The sequence below is a fragment of the Pelodiscus sinensis genome, chromosome 2 (genome assembly GCF_052426305.1).
Source record: "Pelodiscus sinensis isolate ZL-2025 chromosome 2, ASM5242630v1, whole genome shotgun sequence".
In the NCBI taxonomy this organism is placed as follows: domain Eukaryota; kingdom Metazoa; phylum Chordata; order Testudines; family Trionychidae; genus Pelodiscus; species Pelodiscus sinensis.
Genome location: NC_143053.1, coordinates 83,337,769 through 83,357,683, shown reverse-complemented (window position 1 = coordinate 83,357,683; position 19,915 = coordinate 83,337,769). Strand labels below are relative to the sequence as shown.

General features: G+C 43.1%; 1 protein-coding gene across 2 annotated transcripts in view; it reads left to right on the top strand.

Annotated features, from left to right (window-relative positions):
- Positions 1–19,915, top strand: part of MYOM1 (myomesin 1) — a 98,274-nt gene that overhangs the window by 34,815 nt on the left and 43,544 nt on the right. For both annotated transcript variants that reach the window (XM_075920929.2, XM_014581523.4), the window contains exons 7-17: positions 510–598; positions 729–791; positions 1,063–1,227; positions 1,836–1,997; positions 7,339–7,480; positions 8,890–9,089; positions 11,641–11,697; positions 12,196–12,320; positions 14,082–14,265; positions 14,932–15,106; positions 18,973–19,094. In XM_075920929.2, coding sequence (XP_075777044.2) covers positions 510–598; positions 729–791; positions 1,063–1,227; positions 1,836–1,997; positions 7,339–7,480; positions 8,890–9,089; positions 11,641–11,697; positions 12,196–12,320; positions 14,082–14,265; positions 14,932–15,106; positions 18,973–19,094 — 1,484 coding nt within the window. The remainder of the gene's footprint in view (positions 1–509; positions 599–728; positions 792–1,062; positions 1,228–1,835; positions 1,998–7,338; positions 7,481–8,889; positions 9,090–11,640; positions 11,698–12,195; positions 12,321–14,081; positions 14,266–14,931; positions 15,107–18,972; positions 19,095–19,915) is intronic.

The window sequence follows — 19,915 nt, the reverse complement described above, 5'->3', positions numbered from 1 at the left end:
AGGGGTCATAGGAAAGAAAGCAGCAATACTGGTTTTTGGTGAAAATGAAGGAGGGATATAAGCAAGTCATACAAGTGAATCCAAGTATAATGAACATTCAAATTCAAGACATTATGGAGATAAGTAAAAGTTCAAGCAAATTCTACTTTTAAGACCAATTTACCTTCCAGTTAGTAACTAAAGGAGGTTTGTGCTTTTACAAACCTCATAAGGCCCCATCCTGCAGTCTTCATTCCTGATTTGCTTTTAAATCCATTGAAATCAATGACAGTCGACTCTATGTTCTTAATTGGGTGTAATTAATATCGACTTCAGTGGGAGTTTTACCTGAGTAAAGTTTAGACTCTTTGTTAACTAAATCAGAAAAAAAAAATTTAAATAGACACTGGCTAACTATTTGCTACATTGTGTTGGGAAAAGGTTTAGAAAATAATGTTGGGTATCAGACATAGATCCTAGAAATGTCAAAGTGCACTCAGGACCTTGGCTAATCATTTCCATCATTTCAGATGTGATTTTGAAGACACTGCTCAGTATCGTGCTTCTGCCATGAATGTTAAAGGAGAACTTTCTGCTTATGCGTCCCTTGTGGTAAAGAGTAGGTTTGCGGGACACAGTTCCTTTGATTTTTTTCTTTGAGGGGGCACATTCAAAATTCTGTTTATATGGCTCAAAGTGCTGATTACTTCTAGACAATTAATGACTAGAGTTTTTCTCTTTTTTAATAGGATATAAGGGAGAGTTTGATGAAAGTTATTTCCATGCTGGAATCATTACCATGCCCCTCAGCTGTAAGTTCAAAAAATGTGTTTGCCTGGCCTAATCCATTTAAAATTGTGATCAAAACAACCAAGAAGATTATTTGGTCACATTGTTTAGAAACTAAAAAGGTCTGATTTTCAGAAGCTGTCAGCAGTTGCAATTTCAGTTGCTGTAATGAAAGCAGAAAATGTTCAGTATCTCTGAAAACCAGACCTTTATGATAATAACTGATGTTATCTTCTGGTATTAAAAGATCTTCTGGTATTAATATTAACTAATCAGATAATTTTCTTTACACAGTTGGTGTTACCCCACAGGGCTATGCTTCCAAGTTTGAAATCCACTTTGTTGACAAGTTTGAAGTATCCTTTGGGAGAGAAGGAGAGACAATGAGTCTGGGTTGTACAGTTATCGTTCATCCTGACATTAAGCGCTTCCATCCAGAGATCCAGTGGTACAGGAATGGTAAGCACATATTACAAGATTAACTTTGAACTTGACTGACATAGAGCTTCATTCAAGTTCATATCCAATTGAAGATTTATAGGTAGAAACATAGGGCTACACTCTTGTTTTTATACCCTAGCTTACAGCAAGAGAAACATGTTCATGGGCTTTTTTTAAAAAATGATTTAAAATTTAAAAAATTGCCAAATTTTGAAATGTAAAAATATCAGTTAGCATTACAACTGGTTAAAAATGAGGGGAAAATTTTGGGGAAATATATTTGAATTGTTCCCATTTCTTTTCAACATTTTAAAATCTGAAACCTTTCAACCAGCTGGAGTATCCATATGGTATTAGCCATTCAGTGCTTGTGATTGTGTTACATTGACATGTTGAAACCTCTCTTAAAGGATCACTCCAGAAACAGAAAAAAATCAGTTGCTTAATAGAGTTAGATCTCTGGAGTCAGTGTGAAATTGGTATGAGAGCAGAATTAGGAATACTTTTGTGGTTTTCTTATAAGACAGGAAGTTGTCTAATAAGGATGGTCTCTTGAACAGGTTTCATTGTATTGGGGAATAGATTCAGTTCAGTCATCTTTCATTATGGAACTCTCTAATTTCTAGGTGTTCTCATTACACCATCCAAATGGGTCCAGATGCATTGGAGTGGGGAGCGGGCTACATTAACTCTTGCTCATGCTAACAAGGAGGATGAAGGTCTTTACACTCTGCGTGTGGTGATGGGGGACTACTATGAACAATACAGTGCATATGTCTTTGTTCGAGGTAAGATCTGGTTATGCACCCTTATGAAAAAAGCAAAATAACTAAACAAAGTGAGGAGGAAGAAGTCCCACTAATTTCAGCCTTTTTTAATTTCAGAAGAAAACAGTGTAATTATTGAAAATTGAGAGATGCTTAAAAAGAGCAGGCTCACAAACACGGACAAAATGCTATGACACTGAAGAAATGTCAGTTTGTTATCATTATAACTTACCATTATTATCACATGGAAAACTTGATAAAATGCCTCAGACCCGGGTGGCATTGCTGTGTGTTTTTGAGTGTCTCTGCATCCCACTGACAGCAGTGTTATTCAGATGAAGAAATTCAGTGTATTGATGCAGTTATATAATTCTTTGACCATAGTAACCTGCAGACAGTGAAGAGCACTAATGATAAAGATGGGAAACCTGCGTAACAAATTACATATGTATTATTTTGGCCATTTTGTTGCTAACTACAATTCAGTGTTTTGACCAGGATGCTGTACAATAACTGTATGGTGGTCTTTAACATACAATTTGATAGATTAAAATACATTATTAAATTTAAGAGGCAAATAAACTGCAGAAGTTATTTAAAATTCACAGCCCACTAAAAGATTAATTTTCTCTGTATCTCAGTTTTATATTCTTACATAATGATAAACTTTCTAGAATTTCTTTTACAGATAATGTCACTTTAAGAAGAGCCTTGACTATCACATTTCACTGGTCCATGCACTGATTCTATATCTGTCTCAGCTGCTGAACACAGCTGATGTGTGTAATGCTAATCTTAAATGCACTGGACATTCTTGGCTGTATGAACATGCCCAGAATGGCACCACTTTGCCAAATATAGCAAAACCCAGCAGTATGCAGATAACAGCCTGCTTGAAAGTAAGATGGTGTGCAGTGCACCGGTAAAAGACTGGCCAGCTGGGGGTGGGGCTCTGGATACCGTTGCCACCCATAGCGCACCCAGGCTCCAGCCCTGTTGCACAGGTAACCTGGCAACGGGGTCCCCACCACCCTGGCCAGCTCCTGGGATCTGGTGGCCCTGGGCTCCTTCCACACACAGCCAGCTGCCTTTCTTGAGCCCCTTCCACATCACATTCTTCCTGCCCTGAGCCCTCCACACTCCCCAGGCCCTGCCCAGAACCCCCTGCACTCTATCCCACATTTACATTTCTGGCACAGTCCTAGCACAAACTCCCTGCCCTGACCCCCAAACGGTGGGTGAATATGACAGAACCTGTACAATTTTAGTTACGTTACTTTCATCCCTGGAAATAACCCATTGAAATGTTTGTTTGTGACGTCCAACAAATTAGAAAGACATTTTAAAAGTTGTGCATTGGTATATACATAAATGATTGTTTTTGTCACTATTGCGTCTTTTGAATGAGTCACAGAATTGAGATCTTAAATGACTGTGATCATTAAAGCTCACGTAGCACTTTTTGTAAGAGTATGGGTATAACTTTGGTATCCTCATAAATTCAAATTAGTTGAATTACAGTTTTGCTTACTTAAATTCCTATCCTAAACAGTTGTGTAATAATGCTACATACATTTCATCAACTGTCTTATTTACTCTCAAATGGTTGCCCTTATAGATAGTCCCATCTGTCAAATGGTTGCCCTTATAGATAATCCCCCAATTTGTGAGGAGCTGACCACTGTACGTGGTCAGACCCCTATTGTAACTGCATTAATAAAGTTTATGAAGTGTTTTGGGAACTTTTTGTGCTACTGTACAGTGGTCTGCTAGGAGTCAGTAGGAGTGAAATCCTGGTTCCATTGAAATCAGTGGGAGTTTAATCACAGTTATTTCTTTAACTATTTGTGAGGAAGTGTGGTACCTCAGATACTACTTTGTGCAGGACCCTACCAAATTCATTTTTTTTTTGTAAATTTCATAGTTGTAGCATTTTAAGAATCTTGAATTTCATGGTATTGTAACAACCATGAATATGTCATTTTTAAAATAGTAAAATATAAACCCTTAAGACTCAGCATTTCTCAAAGTGGGGTCCCAAACAAAAAGGGGAGGTGCAAAGCTATTGTGGAGGGGACATAGTATTGCCACCATTACTTCTGCACTGCTTTCAGAGCTGAGCAGCCAGAGAGCGATTGCTGCTGACTGGGTAACCAGCTCTGAAAACTTTATCCCCACCAGCAGCATCTAAAAGGTATGGGTAGCATGATATGGTGGTGGCAGCAATATTGTCACCCTTATTTCTGTACTACTGCTGGTGTTCCATTAAGAACAGGGTGTCTAGCTAGTAGCTGCTACTGTCCAGAAGCCCAGATCTGAAAGTTAAAGTAAAAGTACACAAAAGACCAGTTTTCATGAGGGAAATGACACATTTTTCATGGCGATGAATTTGGCAGGGCCGCAAATATTGGCAATTAAAGGCTTTTAAGTGTTGATCACTGGATGTACATTGAAAATATACTATTATTGCTATTAATAGTTTTATTAATTAATTATATTTAATTAATATGGATTATATTTGATGTAAATAGCAGTTTTTTAAAGATAACATCAATGCTGTAATAGAAAAAAGAAAAGAATGATATAGAAACAAAATGCAGTAATGTTTGCACAGCTCAAAAACTTCAGAATGATTCTGCAGTGTAATATGGTCTTTTCCAAAACTTTCATTGAGTGAATTATCTTTTAGTGTTAATTTGGAGCTTAAAAGAGTAAGGGTTGAAAATTTACTGTAAAAAAGACCATTATAATAACAAATATAAAATGCTATGATACCCTGGGTTTCAGCAGTTTTAAAACTTTTGATTATAGAGTATAAAAAAAGTTTACTAGCGGTGGTGTACTGTATACTTCAAGTACGAGGCTTCTTTTTGTCTAGCTCTAACTCACGCCCCTGTCCTATGAAGTAGCTCTCAACAATACTGGAAAAATGCCAGCAGTAATTGGACAAACTGATGTTGATCCAGAGAGAAACAATGCCTTTTCTATGAAAACCTGTCACACAGACTTCTTGGAAAAGTAACAAAATATTTATTTTTCCCACAAATATGCTAATAAATATACAGTTACACAAGCTAGTCCTGTCCTACAAATGAGGATCCAGTTTCAGGCCCCTACTTCTAGGAATGCATTTCATCATTCCAAATTTTAGATCAGGGTTGCCTAAAAACATACCCATCAGAATCAAAGTCAGGGTTTCTCTGACACATAGGCCCCAGACTTGTAATAAACATTTGACAGGAAGTGCATATATAACCTTCTCCAGTTTATTTTCCAAAATGTCTGGCTAAAGTAGTAATAGGGAGACCTCACGGGTCTTGTTAAGCATCCTAGCATATCTGAATTCCTTGAGCCTGATTGTCCTCCCATTTATTCTGGCTTTGCAGTGTTGACTTCCATGTATTTACTCCTTGTTTACACCAGTGGAAATGAGACCAGAATCACACCCCTTCCATCAGTACTGAGTTTACAATGGCAGGGATTTCCCCCATACCCTCCCATGGGGGTATATACTCCCCCCCCCCCCGAATTTCCCCAACACCCCCCCAGTTTTGTGAACTATGGTGCCATACAGCCCACCTTCACCTTCATGGTCTCACCCCTCATTGGCCCTGACACTCCCCCTTGTCAATTCTAACACCTCCCCCTAATTTCAGTTCCTGGGGAGGCTAGTGATTGGCACCAATGGTGCTGTGGTGCCAGGCCCATCCTGGAAGAGGGCCCATTACAGACCCATCTAACCTATCCACACCTCTGGGTCTGGCCTCTCACTCAGGACAATCCAGCATCCAGGCCTTGCTGTGTGAGTGACTCAGCTAACAGGTCTTCTTCATCTGCCTGGGGCTCACTGTGCAGCAGCCAGGCTTCATCATCATATGGGCTGGGAAGGGCTGCTGGACAGTGGGTACGGCTGGGCAGGCTCTCAGGAGCTGTGTCCCAGGAGTCTGGTCTGTTCTCCAGCATAGCTTTGGCTCCAAGTGGTCTTTGCTGCCCACTACCTGCAGGGCACCACTCATCTCCCTGGAGCTAAGCCGGCTAGGACTGGTGCAAAGGCCAGCCCAGTCTTGGCCAGTGAGGGGCAGCACTGGCACTTGGCCAAACCCCGCCAAGAAAGTGGGTCCTGAAGGAGCCCAGCCTGGGAAGGCCCTACTCCTGGGTGATTGGGCTGTCCCCAAGAGGCCAGAGTGATCCCCCACCTGGGACAGGCCTTAGTTGCGCTGCTCACTCAGCTGAACTGAAGTGCAGCCTAGGGGCAGGATCTCTGGGGGACCATGAAGGGGCGCTGGGCAGTAGAAAGGTAAGGGAGGCATCAGGCAATGGGAAGTTTATGGGAAGTGTTGGGAAGTGGAAAGTCTGTGGGGGCGGAGGGCAATGGACAAAGGGGAAAGTGTGTGTGTTTTGGGGCACAAGGCATAAGAGTGTCTATGGGTATGTCTACACTGCCACCCTAGTTCGAACTAGGGTGGCTAATGTAGGCATTCAAACTTGCAAATGAAGCCCGGGATTTAAATATCCTGGGCTTCATTTGCATGTTCCCGGGCCCCGCCATTTTTAAATGCCCTGTAGTTCCAACTACCTGCCCGCGGCTATACGCAGCACGGATTAGGTAGTTTGAATTAAAGCTCCTAATTCGAACTACAGTTAAACCTCCTTGCAGGAGGAATAATGGTAGTTCGAATTAGGAGCTTTAATTCGAACTACTTAGTCCGTGTTGCGTGTAGCTGCGGGCAGGTAGTTCGAACTACGGGGCATTTAAAAATGATGGTGCCCGGGAACATGCAAATGAAGCCCAGGATATTTAAATCCCGGGCTTCATTTGCAAGTTTGAATGCCTACATTAGCCACCCTAGTTCGAACTAGGGTGGCAGTGTAGACATACCCTAAGTTGTGCTGGATAGGGAGGTAAGGAAGGTCTTTGTGTGTTTGGGCTCTGTGTGGGGCACTGTGCACTTGTGGTGGTGGGGCCGTGAGTGTGGGCGTTGGACAATAGGGATCAGAGTGGGTGGGGGGTGGTGTGTAAGGATCTGTGTGGTTGTAGGAGGGGTCTGTGGAAGAAGTTTCTAGGTGGGGGGGCATTGGGCATAGTGAGTCCAGAGAGCACTCAGTATAGGAGTTTGTGGGGACAGTCTTTGGGTGGAGGAGCACTTGACATAGGCTGGGCTGGTAGGAGCAGGGTGTTAGCAAATATTGACAAAAGAAAAAGAAATCTAAAATAGTAAGGATGACATAGGACTCAATCCTTGTTCCACTAAAGTGAGTGATAAAAATTGAATTGGTTTCAATGGGAGCAGAGTTTTCCCTTTAAGAGGAACCTTGAAGAAACGAACTCACATTTTAACACGTACAATCTCCGTATTCATAGATGCAGATGCTGAAATCCCAGGAGCGCCTGCTTCACCACTTGATGTGGAATGCATGGATGCTAACAAAGATTATGTCATCATTTCTTGGAAACAACCTGCTGTTGATGGAGGAAGCCCCGTCCTAGGATACTTCATTGATAAGTCAGCATTTATGTTAAACTGTATCCTTACTACTGTATTGCTGATATTTGTTTTTCAGCAGTCTAATAATCATTTAGTGGCATAAAATGTGATATTGTCACTTGTAGTTCTTCTTAATAGCTAAGAATACTGCTTTTCTATTTCAGAGTCGGACTCCTAGGGACTAGTTTTATTTCCACTAAGTTTAGAGGGAGTTGGATTAAATATTTAGGAATAATCTTGTGAATTGTTCCTTATCCTACACTCTCCTTGACTTCGGTGAGAGTTGAATCCTCACTAACATTCAGACAGTGGTCAGTAATTTGCAGAATCAGGCCCTTAATGAATCAACCTAGAGTTCTTTCTGCACATCACCAACCACATATATCCAAAAATCATTTCAGGCACCAAATCATTATATCAGCTTTCAGATAAAACATATTGTATTCTTTGAACCTACATTGTGATTATGCTTATCGAGTAGTTGAGTCACTACTCAGCTAGTTGCTTCCCCTCTCCCTTGCTGCCTCTATTAGAGGCAGCAAGGATGGGAGCTGGAGTGGGTGCTGGAGGGAGCCAGCTCCTCCCAGCACCGTCTCCTTGGGGGGGGGGGGACGACAAGGAAGCACAGTGGGGAACCCGGGGCGAGTGGGCACTGAAGCAATCTCTGCTTGCCCCTGGTTCCCTACTGCTCCTCTGCCTGTCCTGTCGGGTTCCCGGCTGTGCCTGTGCCTGTGCCTTTGAAATGTAGCAAGAGCCGTGGACGACTCTTGCTACATTTCAAAAGCAGAGGCACAGCTTCTGGGACTGAGCACAAGCCGCGACAACTGATTCCTGGCTCGCACCAGATGAACTGCTTGTGGCCATGGCCTATCTTGAGGATCCTGGCAGCCTTCAATGTGCTGTCATATCTGACCTGTATGCCAGAAGGCTTTTTACCCTTTCCCATCTAGGTGCTGTGTGGGGTCCATACACCTTGTCACAGAATGCACAGCATATGTTTTTATGTCCCATGAAGCCAAGTATATATACTCTGGCTGTACAGTGTAAAGGCTGAGGAGTTCATCTCCTATAAACAGGAAGGGGAGTTGTGTGTTTCATTTCCCTTGCTGAATCTCTCCTAGAATATCCTGGAGCACACTGTACAGCATTTAATCAGTGAATAGAGTCAAGTTTCTTTCCTTCTCTACTTCAGGAAAGAAGCAGTGTAACTGCAGGGGATTTAGTGCCAGCATTCACATAATGTGCTGGAGCTTTGACTGCTTTGTGAGGCTTTTTTTATGCTGACAATACAGTGAAGCTGCTGGGCTGGCTGGTAGGATCATCAACGTACATGAACAGCTATTTGGAGTATTAGGGTGTGTGTTCAGAGTCCTCTTCCTCTTTCCATCTTCAGTACTACTTGATTTGTTTGTTTGTTTGTTTTTCAGATGTGAGGTTGGCACCACTCACTGGTCCCAATGCAATGAGACTCCAGTGAAATTTGCTCGTTTCCCTGTTACGGGTTTGATAGAAGGTCGCTCCTACATATTCCGAGTCCGGGCTGTGAATAAAGCTGGAATAAGCATACCATCCCGGGTTTCTGAGCCTGTGGCAGCTTTGGATCCTGCTGATAGAGCTAGGCTTAGAAGTAAGAGTTTTTCAGTATATTCCCTGAGACTGTGGTTCTCAACCAGTGGCACACATACTGCTAGGGGTACATAGAAGTCTGGCAGCATGGAGTACATCAACTCCTCTAAATATCTGCCTAGTTTTACAATAGATTACATGAAAAGGATTTGCAAAGTCAGTACAATCTAAAATTTCATGACTTTTTTATTCTGCTCTGTGTACTATACACTGAACCATAAGCATAATATTTATATTCCAAGTGGGAAAAATGACAGAGTAAGCTATTTTGGTAAGATTGTGCTGTGCCACTTTTGTATTTTTATGTAGTTGTTTGTGAGGCAAAACTTGGGATATGGAAGACTAATCAAACTCCTAAAATGGATTCAGTTGTCTGGAAAGGTTGAGAACCACTGCCCTAAGTGGCTAATGACATTTCAACTCCTGAAGAAATAAATGCACATTTGTTTTGTAAGTCCTCAAAGTTTCCACAAGAGGGAGTAATACAAAAATAAAATCTCTGGCTACGTCTAGACTGGCATGATTTTCCGGAAATGCTTTTAACAGAAAAGTTTTCCGTTAAAAGCATTTTCGGAAAAGAGTGTCTAGATTGGCACGGACGCTTTTCCACAAAAGCACTTTTTGCAGAAAAGCGTCTGTGGCCAATCTAGACGCGCTTTTCCGCAAAAAAGCCCCGATCTCCATTTTCGCAATCGGGGCTTTTTTTGCACAACAAATCTCAGCTGTCTACACTGGCCCTTTTGTGCAAAAGTTTTGCGCAAAAGGGACTTTTGCCTGAACGGGAGCAGCATAGTATTTCCGCAAAAAACACTGATTTCTTACAGTAGGAAGTCAGTGCTTTTGCGGAAATTCAAGTGGCCAGTGTAGACAGCTGGCAAATTTTTCTGGAAAAGTGGCTGATTTTCCGTAAAAACTGGCCAGTCTAGACACAGCCTCTCTGTATAAAAAAAACATTTCCTGCAGGATAATAGAGTGACGTCATCACATCACTCTGTGTCCCCAGGAGCCCTGATCATGTGACTGCTATGAGCTGGGCAGGTCTTGCACCCCGGCTGCTTCTATAGCTCTCCAGAGCAGCCACTCTGTGCTCCAGGTTCCCTGGGTTTACCACAGAGCAAAGCTGTCCCAACAAGCCTGTGTGAAAAGACTGGGCTGGGGGTGGGCTGTGGCTCCTGCTGCCCAGCACTGTGGTGCTCCTGGGAGGAGGGAAGCGCAGCTCGATGAATTCATGGGAAGGGGCAAGGTGTGTGTAGGGAGGGAGAAAAGGGAGTTGGGTCTATGTGAGGATTGGCGGTGCAATAAGGGGGGATGGTGGGAGTGAGGGGGATATAGGAATGGAGGCAGGGGGATGGGTGGTGAGGGGGTGGGAGGGGTTAGGAAAGGATGGGAGTGTAGGAATAGAGGAAGGAGGTGGGGGTAGGTATAGGCAGTGTGGGGCATGAAGGGAAGGGTTAGGGAGGATGATGAGTGCAGGAATGGAGTCGGGGGATCAAATTGACATACAGGTTACAGAGGGGGAGGGAGAGCTGGGGTTGACCTGGTCTTGGCCCAGCCAGACAGCTGGGGGAAGGGGGAGAGACAGGGCTGGCCTGGTCTCAGCCCTGACCAATGTCTGGGAGGGGGGAAGAGCCAGGTCTGGCTTGGCCTTTATCTGAAGGCCAGCAGGAAAGAAGAGGGGGCAGGCCAGGGCTCCCATGAGACGGGAGGTTGGTGAGCGTAGTGAGCAGGGGGCACCACTCCCTAGTGTCTTTGTAAATTTAGATTTGCCAAGAACCACTTCCACCCCCATCTCAAAGGCTGAATCTTCTTGCTAAAGCTTATCTTTTGTTAACTGAAGTACAAAGTACAGGAAATAGAAAAAAGGAGCATAGCAGTTGCCTGGAGAGTGCTGCTTTTGTTTTATTCTTGGTCGGATTCCATGAAAGATCTCTTCCTGTATAGCAGATGGGGGGGAGGGAGGGAGGTGCTGATGTTTCTATCAAAGCTAGGGAGTCACAACAGCATGAAACTGGAATAAGCCAATGGCGAATCAAGCTCAGAATTTACTTGAAAGTTAATGTTTTGTGAGTCACACTCCTTACCCTGTGGGCTGTCAGTTTTGCTCTTTCAGTGACAAAAAGGACCTCCAATCACTGATGGTGGATTTTTATTTAAATGCTTATTTTTACTTCCTAGTATGCACTCCATGCCAAAAAAGATGCCTGAAGTGCTGTTCTTCCCACTCTACTCTGAAAATTTTATAATTAAAACAAGTCAGAGTGAGGGAGCTGTACTGAACCTAGTCCTTAGTTGTTCAAATGGTATGCAAAGCTATAGGAGTGGTGCCACAAGGGTTACCACTCAGCACTGTGGTCTGATGATAAAAATACCCCACTCGAAAGATCTAAAATAATTTTTTACAAGTTTTATCCAGGATATTCAGTATCTTAGATGTAAATCTCATGTCATTCCAGCCATTTTCTTTGAATAGTAAACAAGTTACTTTTTCATAATTTTCAAAACAGTTTCTGATCCGTGTCACTCCTCTGATAATTAGCTCCACTCTATTTCAGGTCATCCTTCTGCTCCCTGGACAGGACAGATTATTGTCACTGAGGAAGAGCCTACAGGTAAACACATATCTTCTAAAAAGGCCTGCTCTGAAGCTGATTGAAGTCAGTGGAAAGATTCATGCTGACTTTGGATCTGGTCCAAAGTCCTTTACAGTTAAAATCACTTAGCTTAAAATACCTCTGAGCTTAGCTGTCATGGTTTATATTATTAAGGTTCAAATAAATAAACAAACATAACTACAATTTATGCAAATTAAGACACAGTATTTAGATTTTTTTAAACTCCGCTATTCTTTAAAGAAATCTGACTCCTAAACAGAGGGATCCACATGAAATACTTTTTTATGCTTTCATCAGGATAATCATTCAGAATTTCAAGTAAGTCAGTTTACCTATTGAGGAATTTTAAAATCACTCAGCTTTGAAATTGTCTGACCTGACAGAAATAAATATAATGATGTTTTCACAGAAGCACCTGGGGAAAGACCAGGGTCTCTGCTAGTCTAGCTTCCTGATTCAAACATAAACTTCCTTCTCTTCTCTCCTGTTTTACAGAGGGTGTTGTTCCTGGCCCACCTTCAGACCTCCATGTTATTGAAGCCACCAAAAACTATGTTGTGCTCAGCTGGAAACCCCCTGGAGAGCGGGGTCATGAGGGTGTCATGTACTTTGTGGAAAAGGTAAAGTTGCAGCAGCAAAACAAAGTGAAGTGTCATCTACTTAAAAGTTTGCTTTGCCATCTTATGTAATCTTCCCAACATACTATTGTCTTTTCCATATTCAAAGAGCAATGCATGTGCATGCAGTCCAGGTGACTTTTACTGTTGATTAAGGGGACCCACAGAGGGGAAAAAAGAGCAAAGATAAGATCTCCACAAAAGTGAAAGCAGAGCATGCCTCTCACTTGAACCACATCATGATCCTGCCTCCTAGCAAATAGGCAGGTGGACATTTTACAATAAGGGTGCAGTATAAGGAAAGCAGAATGATACAAATACTTCACTTGTCTAAATAGGGCTAGTCTTGTGGGAGGTCTGGGCTCACACTGTGACTGGAGATGTTTCTGAAGAGGAGCTCTTCTTTTCTGTCTTCATTTGCATCCTTCTATTTATCTACTGTAGTAACATTTTCATTGACTTACTGGTTTAAGCTGATGACAAGCACAACATATTTCTTTTCCAATCATTACATACACAAGCATCAGTCTTAATTTTAATGCTCTGTCTTTTCTGAACCTTTATGTTGTACCTCCTGGCCAGTGGAATTCTTAATTTTCTCACTCTAGTGCTTCCAGATCTGTTGCTGCTCCCCACAACCCTCCTGACAATGCTCTTTTTCCCTTTTCATTCCCCTACTGGTCTCTGCTGGGGGGAAGACATGCCTTATGGTTTCTCTTGGTTGTTTCTCATTCAGCTTGTGAAATCTGGTAAATCAAATTTAATTAGCAAAGCCCATTTAAAGAATTAATTTTCTGTAAAGCAGGCTGTGGTGTACATGACAGAAGAAAGTCTGCAACACAGCATGGCTGAGTTCTCCCTCCATTGTTTACTTTGATGCCCTTTAAAGTGTCTGCACAGGAAAGGGTTTTACTAGCCCACTGAATGCTGGGTGACAGGCAGCAGATGTGATGTGTGCTACTAACATTTTTCTGAGGACTATCTGAAATTCTTCAAACAAATTGAGGACCATTTAAGTAACCCACATGGAGTGAACATATTCTGTGTTTTCTCAGTAATATTGGCAGCAGAAGTGTCCCTAATATGCATTATTTCTGGCCACCTTACATAAACATCAGCCACAAATTCAATGCACTTGTTATTTTTTCAGTTTGTGGATGGCTATGAACTACTACATAAGAGAAGTGAGAAAGTGTAAGGGACCTCCTCTGCTTTGTAGTCTCTCGTAGAAGCCTTCCACACTCACATTCTCTGGTTTTAAAAGGGAGCAGAGACTGCACATTGCCCATGCACTCTGTGCTACAGTCCATCCTCAAAGGAAGCTCTGGAGTGGCCTAAAAGCATTGTGGTGATGGTACTGCTTTGCCCCCCGATGATATTGGAGGCATTTCTGAGAAAGATGTTCTTTTCCCCTTCTGAAAATTCAGCAGCAAGAGCAAGGACTGGAATGCCCATCCCAGAAAATGATGCAGAATTAGTTCTAGCAGTTACTGTGCTTCCTACACACAAAGGAAGCTACATACTAAGCCATAGTTAAAACAGGAAGTCACTAGGTTTGGAGTCTGGAAAAGGTGATCACTTGGAGAACTCATGAAGTGGGAAGTCTGATTATTCATTCTGAGGCCTGGCCAAGAGGAACGTGCCTCCTTCCATATTGCACAATAACTGTGGAGTCAGCAGTCGGATGGAACTTCTTGGTGGTCTGAATTGTCTACTAAGTTCTGTGTACTGAATAGCTATGGCCATTTCTTGTTTTGAATGCAGTGTACTGCAGACACAGAGAACTGGCAGAGAGTGAACACTGAGATCCCTGTAAAGTCTCCTCGCTTTGCTGTTTTTGACTTGGCTGAAGGGAAATCCTACCGTTTCCGTGTTCGCTGTTGTAATTCAGCTGGCATCGGTGAGCCCTCAGAAGCAACTGAAGCTACTGTGGTGGGTGACAAACTCGGTGAGTCTCAGACATATTATCCTGTATCTGTGACTATCCTTTAAGATACTCAAGTAGTTATTTTGCTTGAAGCAGACACATGGATGCTCCATAATTAACCCAACTGTGAATGGCAGACAGTGATTTGTTTTTTTGTTCATAGTTTGTTGTTACTTAATTGTGGACCTTTAGTATACATTGAGGTAGCAGATACTAACCAAGGACATCAAAGACTGTAAATAATCATGGAAATAACTGCAAATACAACAAATAATAATAAAAAAGGGGGCATTTTTTTAATATAAAAATGTTTTGTTTCATTTGAAATTTTTCACAGAAAGGAATCCAAATTTGACCAGCCCTAATTATTTTATGCAATCTAAAACAAAAAATGAATGCTTATACTTCTAAAGTCTATACAGGGACTTCTAGTAGAGAAAAATGCAAAATAGCAGCCCCAATAGAGTAACTTTGGCTACTTCAGAAGTTCTATAAAAGTTGAGGGATGAATTCTATTCAGAGTTATATTAGTGTAACCCTGGATTACAGAAACTCAGATGAAGTCAATGGAGTTGCTTGAATTCACACTTTTATAATCAAGAGCAGAATGTGATCCTTATTTTTATGTTGGTCAATTTTACCCTTTTGATCACTAATTTTTTTTTTTTTTTTTTTTTGTCCTCCCAGATGTTCCCAAAGCCCCTGGCCGTATTATGCCAACTAGGAATACGGATACCTCAGTGGTTGTCACTTGGACAGAATCTAAAGACTCCAAGGAATTGGTTGGGTACTACATAGAATCAAGCATAGCTGGATCTGGCCATTGGGAACCATGCAACAACAATCCAGTGAAAGGCACAAGGTAGTGGGCATAAAATATGGAAAGCAGGTTTGCTTGTCCCCAAACATGGCAAGTTTGTTTGCTGGCTTACATACTTCATGTTTATAGCAATAATACTACTAGTAGTATTGTGATAGCAAACTAAGGTCTGAATCAAGTCTGGGGCCACATTGCACTAGGTGTAATACAAATCTGTATTAAATCATAGTCTCTGACCCTAAAAATCATATAATATAATTTCAAGTCAGAGGCAAAACAAACAAAAAGAGGGAAGAGGCAGCAAACAAGGGAAGAACAAGCATAACAAATAGACAACTACAGGCAGTCCCTGGGTTACGTACAAGATAGGGACTGTAGGTTTGTTCTTAAGTTGAATCTGTATGTAAGTCGGAACTAGCGTCCAGATTCAGCCGCTGCTGAAACTGATCAGTTTCAACAGCGGCTGAATCTGGATGCCAGTTCTGACTTACATACAGATTCAACTTAAGAACCCCAGGCATCCCCAAGTCAGCTGCTGCTGAAACTGATCAGAGGCTGATTCCAGGAAGCCCGGGGCAGGGGCTTCCTGTAGTCAGCCACTGGTCAGTTTCAGCAGCGGCTGACTTGGGGACGCCTGGGGCAGAGCAGCTGGGGTGCTGCTGGGTTGGTCCAGTAGCGCCGCCGCTCCTCGGCGCTACTGGACCAACCCAGCAGCACCCAAGCTGCTCTGCCCCAGGCGTCCTGATTCAGCCGCTGCTGAATCTGACCAGCAGTAGCTGAATCAGGACGCCTGGGGCAGAACAGCTGGGGTGCTGCCCGGTTGGTCCAGTAGCGCCCAGAGCGGCGCTACGGGACCAACTGGCAGCGCCCCAGCTGCTGTACCACAGGTGTTCGGAGCAAAGCCATGGAGCACGGGGGCAGCGGGACAGCCCAGACGCGCCATGGCTGTCCTGCTGCCCTCGGGCTCCGTGGCTTTGCTCTGCTTTGCTCCCCGTCCCCCTGGTCTGCAGACCAGGGGGACGGGGAGCAAACCGGTGGAACACGCCGGGCAGCGGGCAGCCCAGACGCGTCTGGGCTGTCCGCTGCCCGCATGTTCCGCCGCTTTGCTCTGCTTTGCCCCCCCGTCCCCCTGGTCTGCAGATCAGGGGGATGGGGGGAGGGGCAAAGCAGAGCCAAGCCGCAGAGGACGCGGCCAGCTGACAGCTGTCAGCTGACCGCGCGCTCCGCGGCTTGGCTCTGCTTTGCCCCCCCCCCGCCCCCCTGGTCTGCAGACCAGGGGGACGGGGGGGCGGGGCAGGGCAAAGCAGAGCCAAGCCGCGGAGCGCCCGGCCAGCTGACAGCCCAGACGCGTCTGGGCTGTCAGCTGATCGCGCGCTCCGCGGCTTGGCTCTGCTTTGCCCCCCCCCCGTCCCCCTGGTCTGCAGACCAGGGGGCCGGGGTGCGGGGGGGCAAAGCAGAGCAAAGTAGAGCCAAGCCGCAGAGCGCGCGATCAGCTGACAGCCCAGACGCGTCTGGGCTGTCAGCTGGCCGGGCGCTCCGCGGCTTGGCTCTGCTTTGCCCCCCCCCCCGTCCCCCTGGTCTGCAGACCAGGGGGATGGGGGGGGGGGCAAAGCAGAGCCAAGCCTCGGAGCGCGTGGGCAGCGGACAGCCCTGTCCGCTGCCCACGTGTTCCGCCGCTTTGCTTCCTCTCCCTGGTCTGCTGGAGACCAGGGAGAGGAACGGCCCCGTTCGTAACTGCGGATCCGACGTAAGTCGGATCCGCGTAACTCGGGGACTGCCTGTATTGTACAACTTAGTGGTTTGGGGAAAATAGTAAAATAAAAAATGAATGAGCTTGCAAACTTAGAAAGCTAGATTGCATGGTGTTTGGGAGCAAAGCTCTCCATCTTGAAGGGCAATAGTAATTATGTCTAGGAATGTATAACTAAAATGAAACCAGGAAATATGGCTGCTTTTCATCTGACTGCCCTTCCTGTCACTGCTCTTTCACATGCATCATCAGAGACTCATGAGCACATTAGAAAATTCCATATTACCTTGCAGATATACTAATTCCTTACATACAGAACTCTCATCCTTTTTTATACTAAATTCATTCTGTCAGGCAAAGAAGTTACTAAATTTATACTTTCATAAATTAAATAAAAAATTTGGCCCAATAGGAATTTCTCCTTAGTAAGAATTTAAGAATCAGTTTCTTAATTAGCAAATTCTCATCAGTCCCCTGCTGTAAACCCAGAGAAACTCTATTGATTTCAAAGGAGTTATTGAATCTTAATTTTAATTGAAAGCCATAGTAAATAAACTTATTAACATTGCTAACTATATCATCATTAGCTACCATGATAGAGAATTATTATTTATTTGTATAACTAGGGTGCCTAGATTCCAGTTGGCATTGGGGACCCTTCATTGTATTGAGGACTCTAGAGATACAGAGTGAAAAATGGTCTCTGCCATGATGCACTTACAACCAATAATTATTAATTATTCTGTATGTAATGAAGATTTGCTTGGGTAAAAATGTACATTAACCTTCTGTCCATTGTTGATTCCTCTATTTAAATGTTTAGAAGTAAGAAATTAAAGATGAAATTCTGACATCTTTTCTGTTCTTATTCTCTGTATTCACTGTAACTTTCATCGTTATTGTAATTTTTCAATTATGTTTGAGGACAAATTATAGTAGAAACTCATACTAAGCAAATAACTTTATACCAACCTAGCTTTATAAGCATAGCACTAAAACAGGCATAAATCTAGGTCTTGCAAATCTTTGTGTTTTAGCCATTGGAAAGTACAGGTGTGAGCAGAGGCTACATGTGGGTGTGATGAAGTCTATGTACTCCTCTGCACTGAGCAGAAGTAAGCTACCCCCTCATGCAGCAAGTTCCAAACTCATGAGCTCAGGAAAAGAAGTGGTAGGTGTTGGTGGAGAATGTACATACCTCAGAGGAGACAAGGGTGGGAGTGTGATCCTTATGCAAATCAGGTGCTTAGTTGTGCCTTCTGTTCTTTGACCTTTCTCCTGCGATAGGCAGAAGTAATTGATTGCTTAGGAAACACCTCTTATCCTGCTCACCACATTATATTTTGTACTTATACTTGTGTCGTCATTATTTATACTCAGATCCAGTGATGGCCAGGGGTGGGTGCAAAGTGGGAAGTTGCCCAAGGCCTTGTGATTCAAACGGGCACCTCGGGCTCCCAGCTGCCACTGCTACTGAAGAAGCAGCAGTGGCTAGAGCCCCGAGCCCTTTAAATCACCACCAAAGTGCTGCGTGACACACTCTGGGCAGCTCTCAGGGGTGGGGGGCTCAGCATGGCACACTCTGAGGCTGAGGTTTGGCTGCCTCAGCCCCACCCCTTCTGTCTGAGGTCCCACCCCTCTGGGAGTGCAAAGCTGCCCCCTGCACCTTGACCAAGGGCCCAGTAAGTTTCTTTCAACCCCTTTTTCTATATCTGGGTTGTTGTAAAATCTGTCCCATAGTAGGGAGCTAATATGGCAATTAAATGAATATTTCATTTTTAAAAGGCGCAATATTCATTAACTCCTTCACAAAAAACAACATGATCATTTTATTTTTCCATATTTCACCTCTGTTTGCACACTTCCATAAGCCTCACCTTTATAAGATAGAACCCTTAAATCTGCATAAGATCGACTTACATGCAGATCAGTTTGACAGTTATTTCCAGAAATTACTGTTGAAACATATCTATTTGCTTCCTTGAGATTAAATTTCATTTCAGCCTTCCTGCTGATATCCAAGTTTCTGTTGTGCATTGTCTCACTGCAGTACAAGTATACCAGGTGAAATGCTGGCCCCACTCAGGTCAGTGCCAAATACCCATTCACTACAGTGCAGTAAGAGTTTGCTAAGTGTTCCTTTACTGTTTTGCTTTAGATTCATTTGCCATGGACTCCTCACTGGTGAAAACTACATTTTCCGAGTCAGAGCTGTTAATGCGGCTGGACTCAGTGAATATTCACAGGAATCAGAAGCTATTGAAGTCAAAGCAGCTATTGGTAAGCTATGTTCCACTGCCATAGTCAATCCTAAACAAAAAATTGAATGATTCCAGTAAGTTTTTTTCAGCAATTATTTGTAACTAATTATATTGTTTTACAGTATTGTCTACAGATAATGATTTTCCCATTGGTTATATCATGTGTAATGCTTCACAACCATACTTTTCCAGTCACATATTCACTGCACACTTGTAGGCTGTTAACCATCATCATCCAGGCTTCCTCAGATGTTATTCATGAACCACTGTATGAAAACACTGTTAAGTTCACTTCATAGTTATGCTTGAAAATAGCATGCTAGCCTGATTTTACAGTGTGATATAAATCACTTTTAATACACATTAACCTGCATAAAATCAATTCCTCATCTAAAGGCTTGATTTGTTTTCACATGTAAACCTACTAATAATGCTGTCATTCTCTTCTCTAAACCTCCTAAAATCCTGTGTCTCCTCCATCACTCCATGAGTTATTTCTGTTTTACCATGGCCTGAACTAACACAAGAAGTCTAATGAATTCACTGGACCCGAATAAATTGTGTGTGTTCAACATGCTAACTCTATTTGTATCAAACAGACATACCTCCCAACCTTAGAAGACAGGTGTGGCACTGGCACTTCTAAAGATTAATTGAAACAATCATCATTTCAGGCCAAAGGGGTCTAATCTTAAAAAGAAATGTGGCACATGACAATCACTTTACTTCTATTAGTCTTCCATATTATGGACTATCCTGTCTGTGCCATAAAATATGCACCATTAAAAAAAGAGTTACTTGTAGTGAGAAGGTGGAGAGGTACTGTACATTTTTCATGTT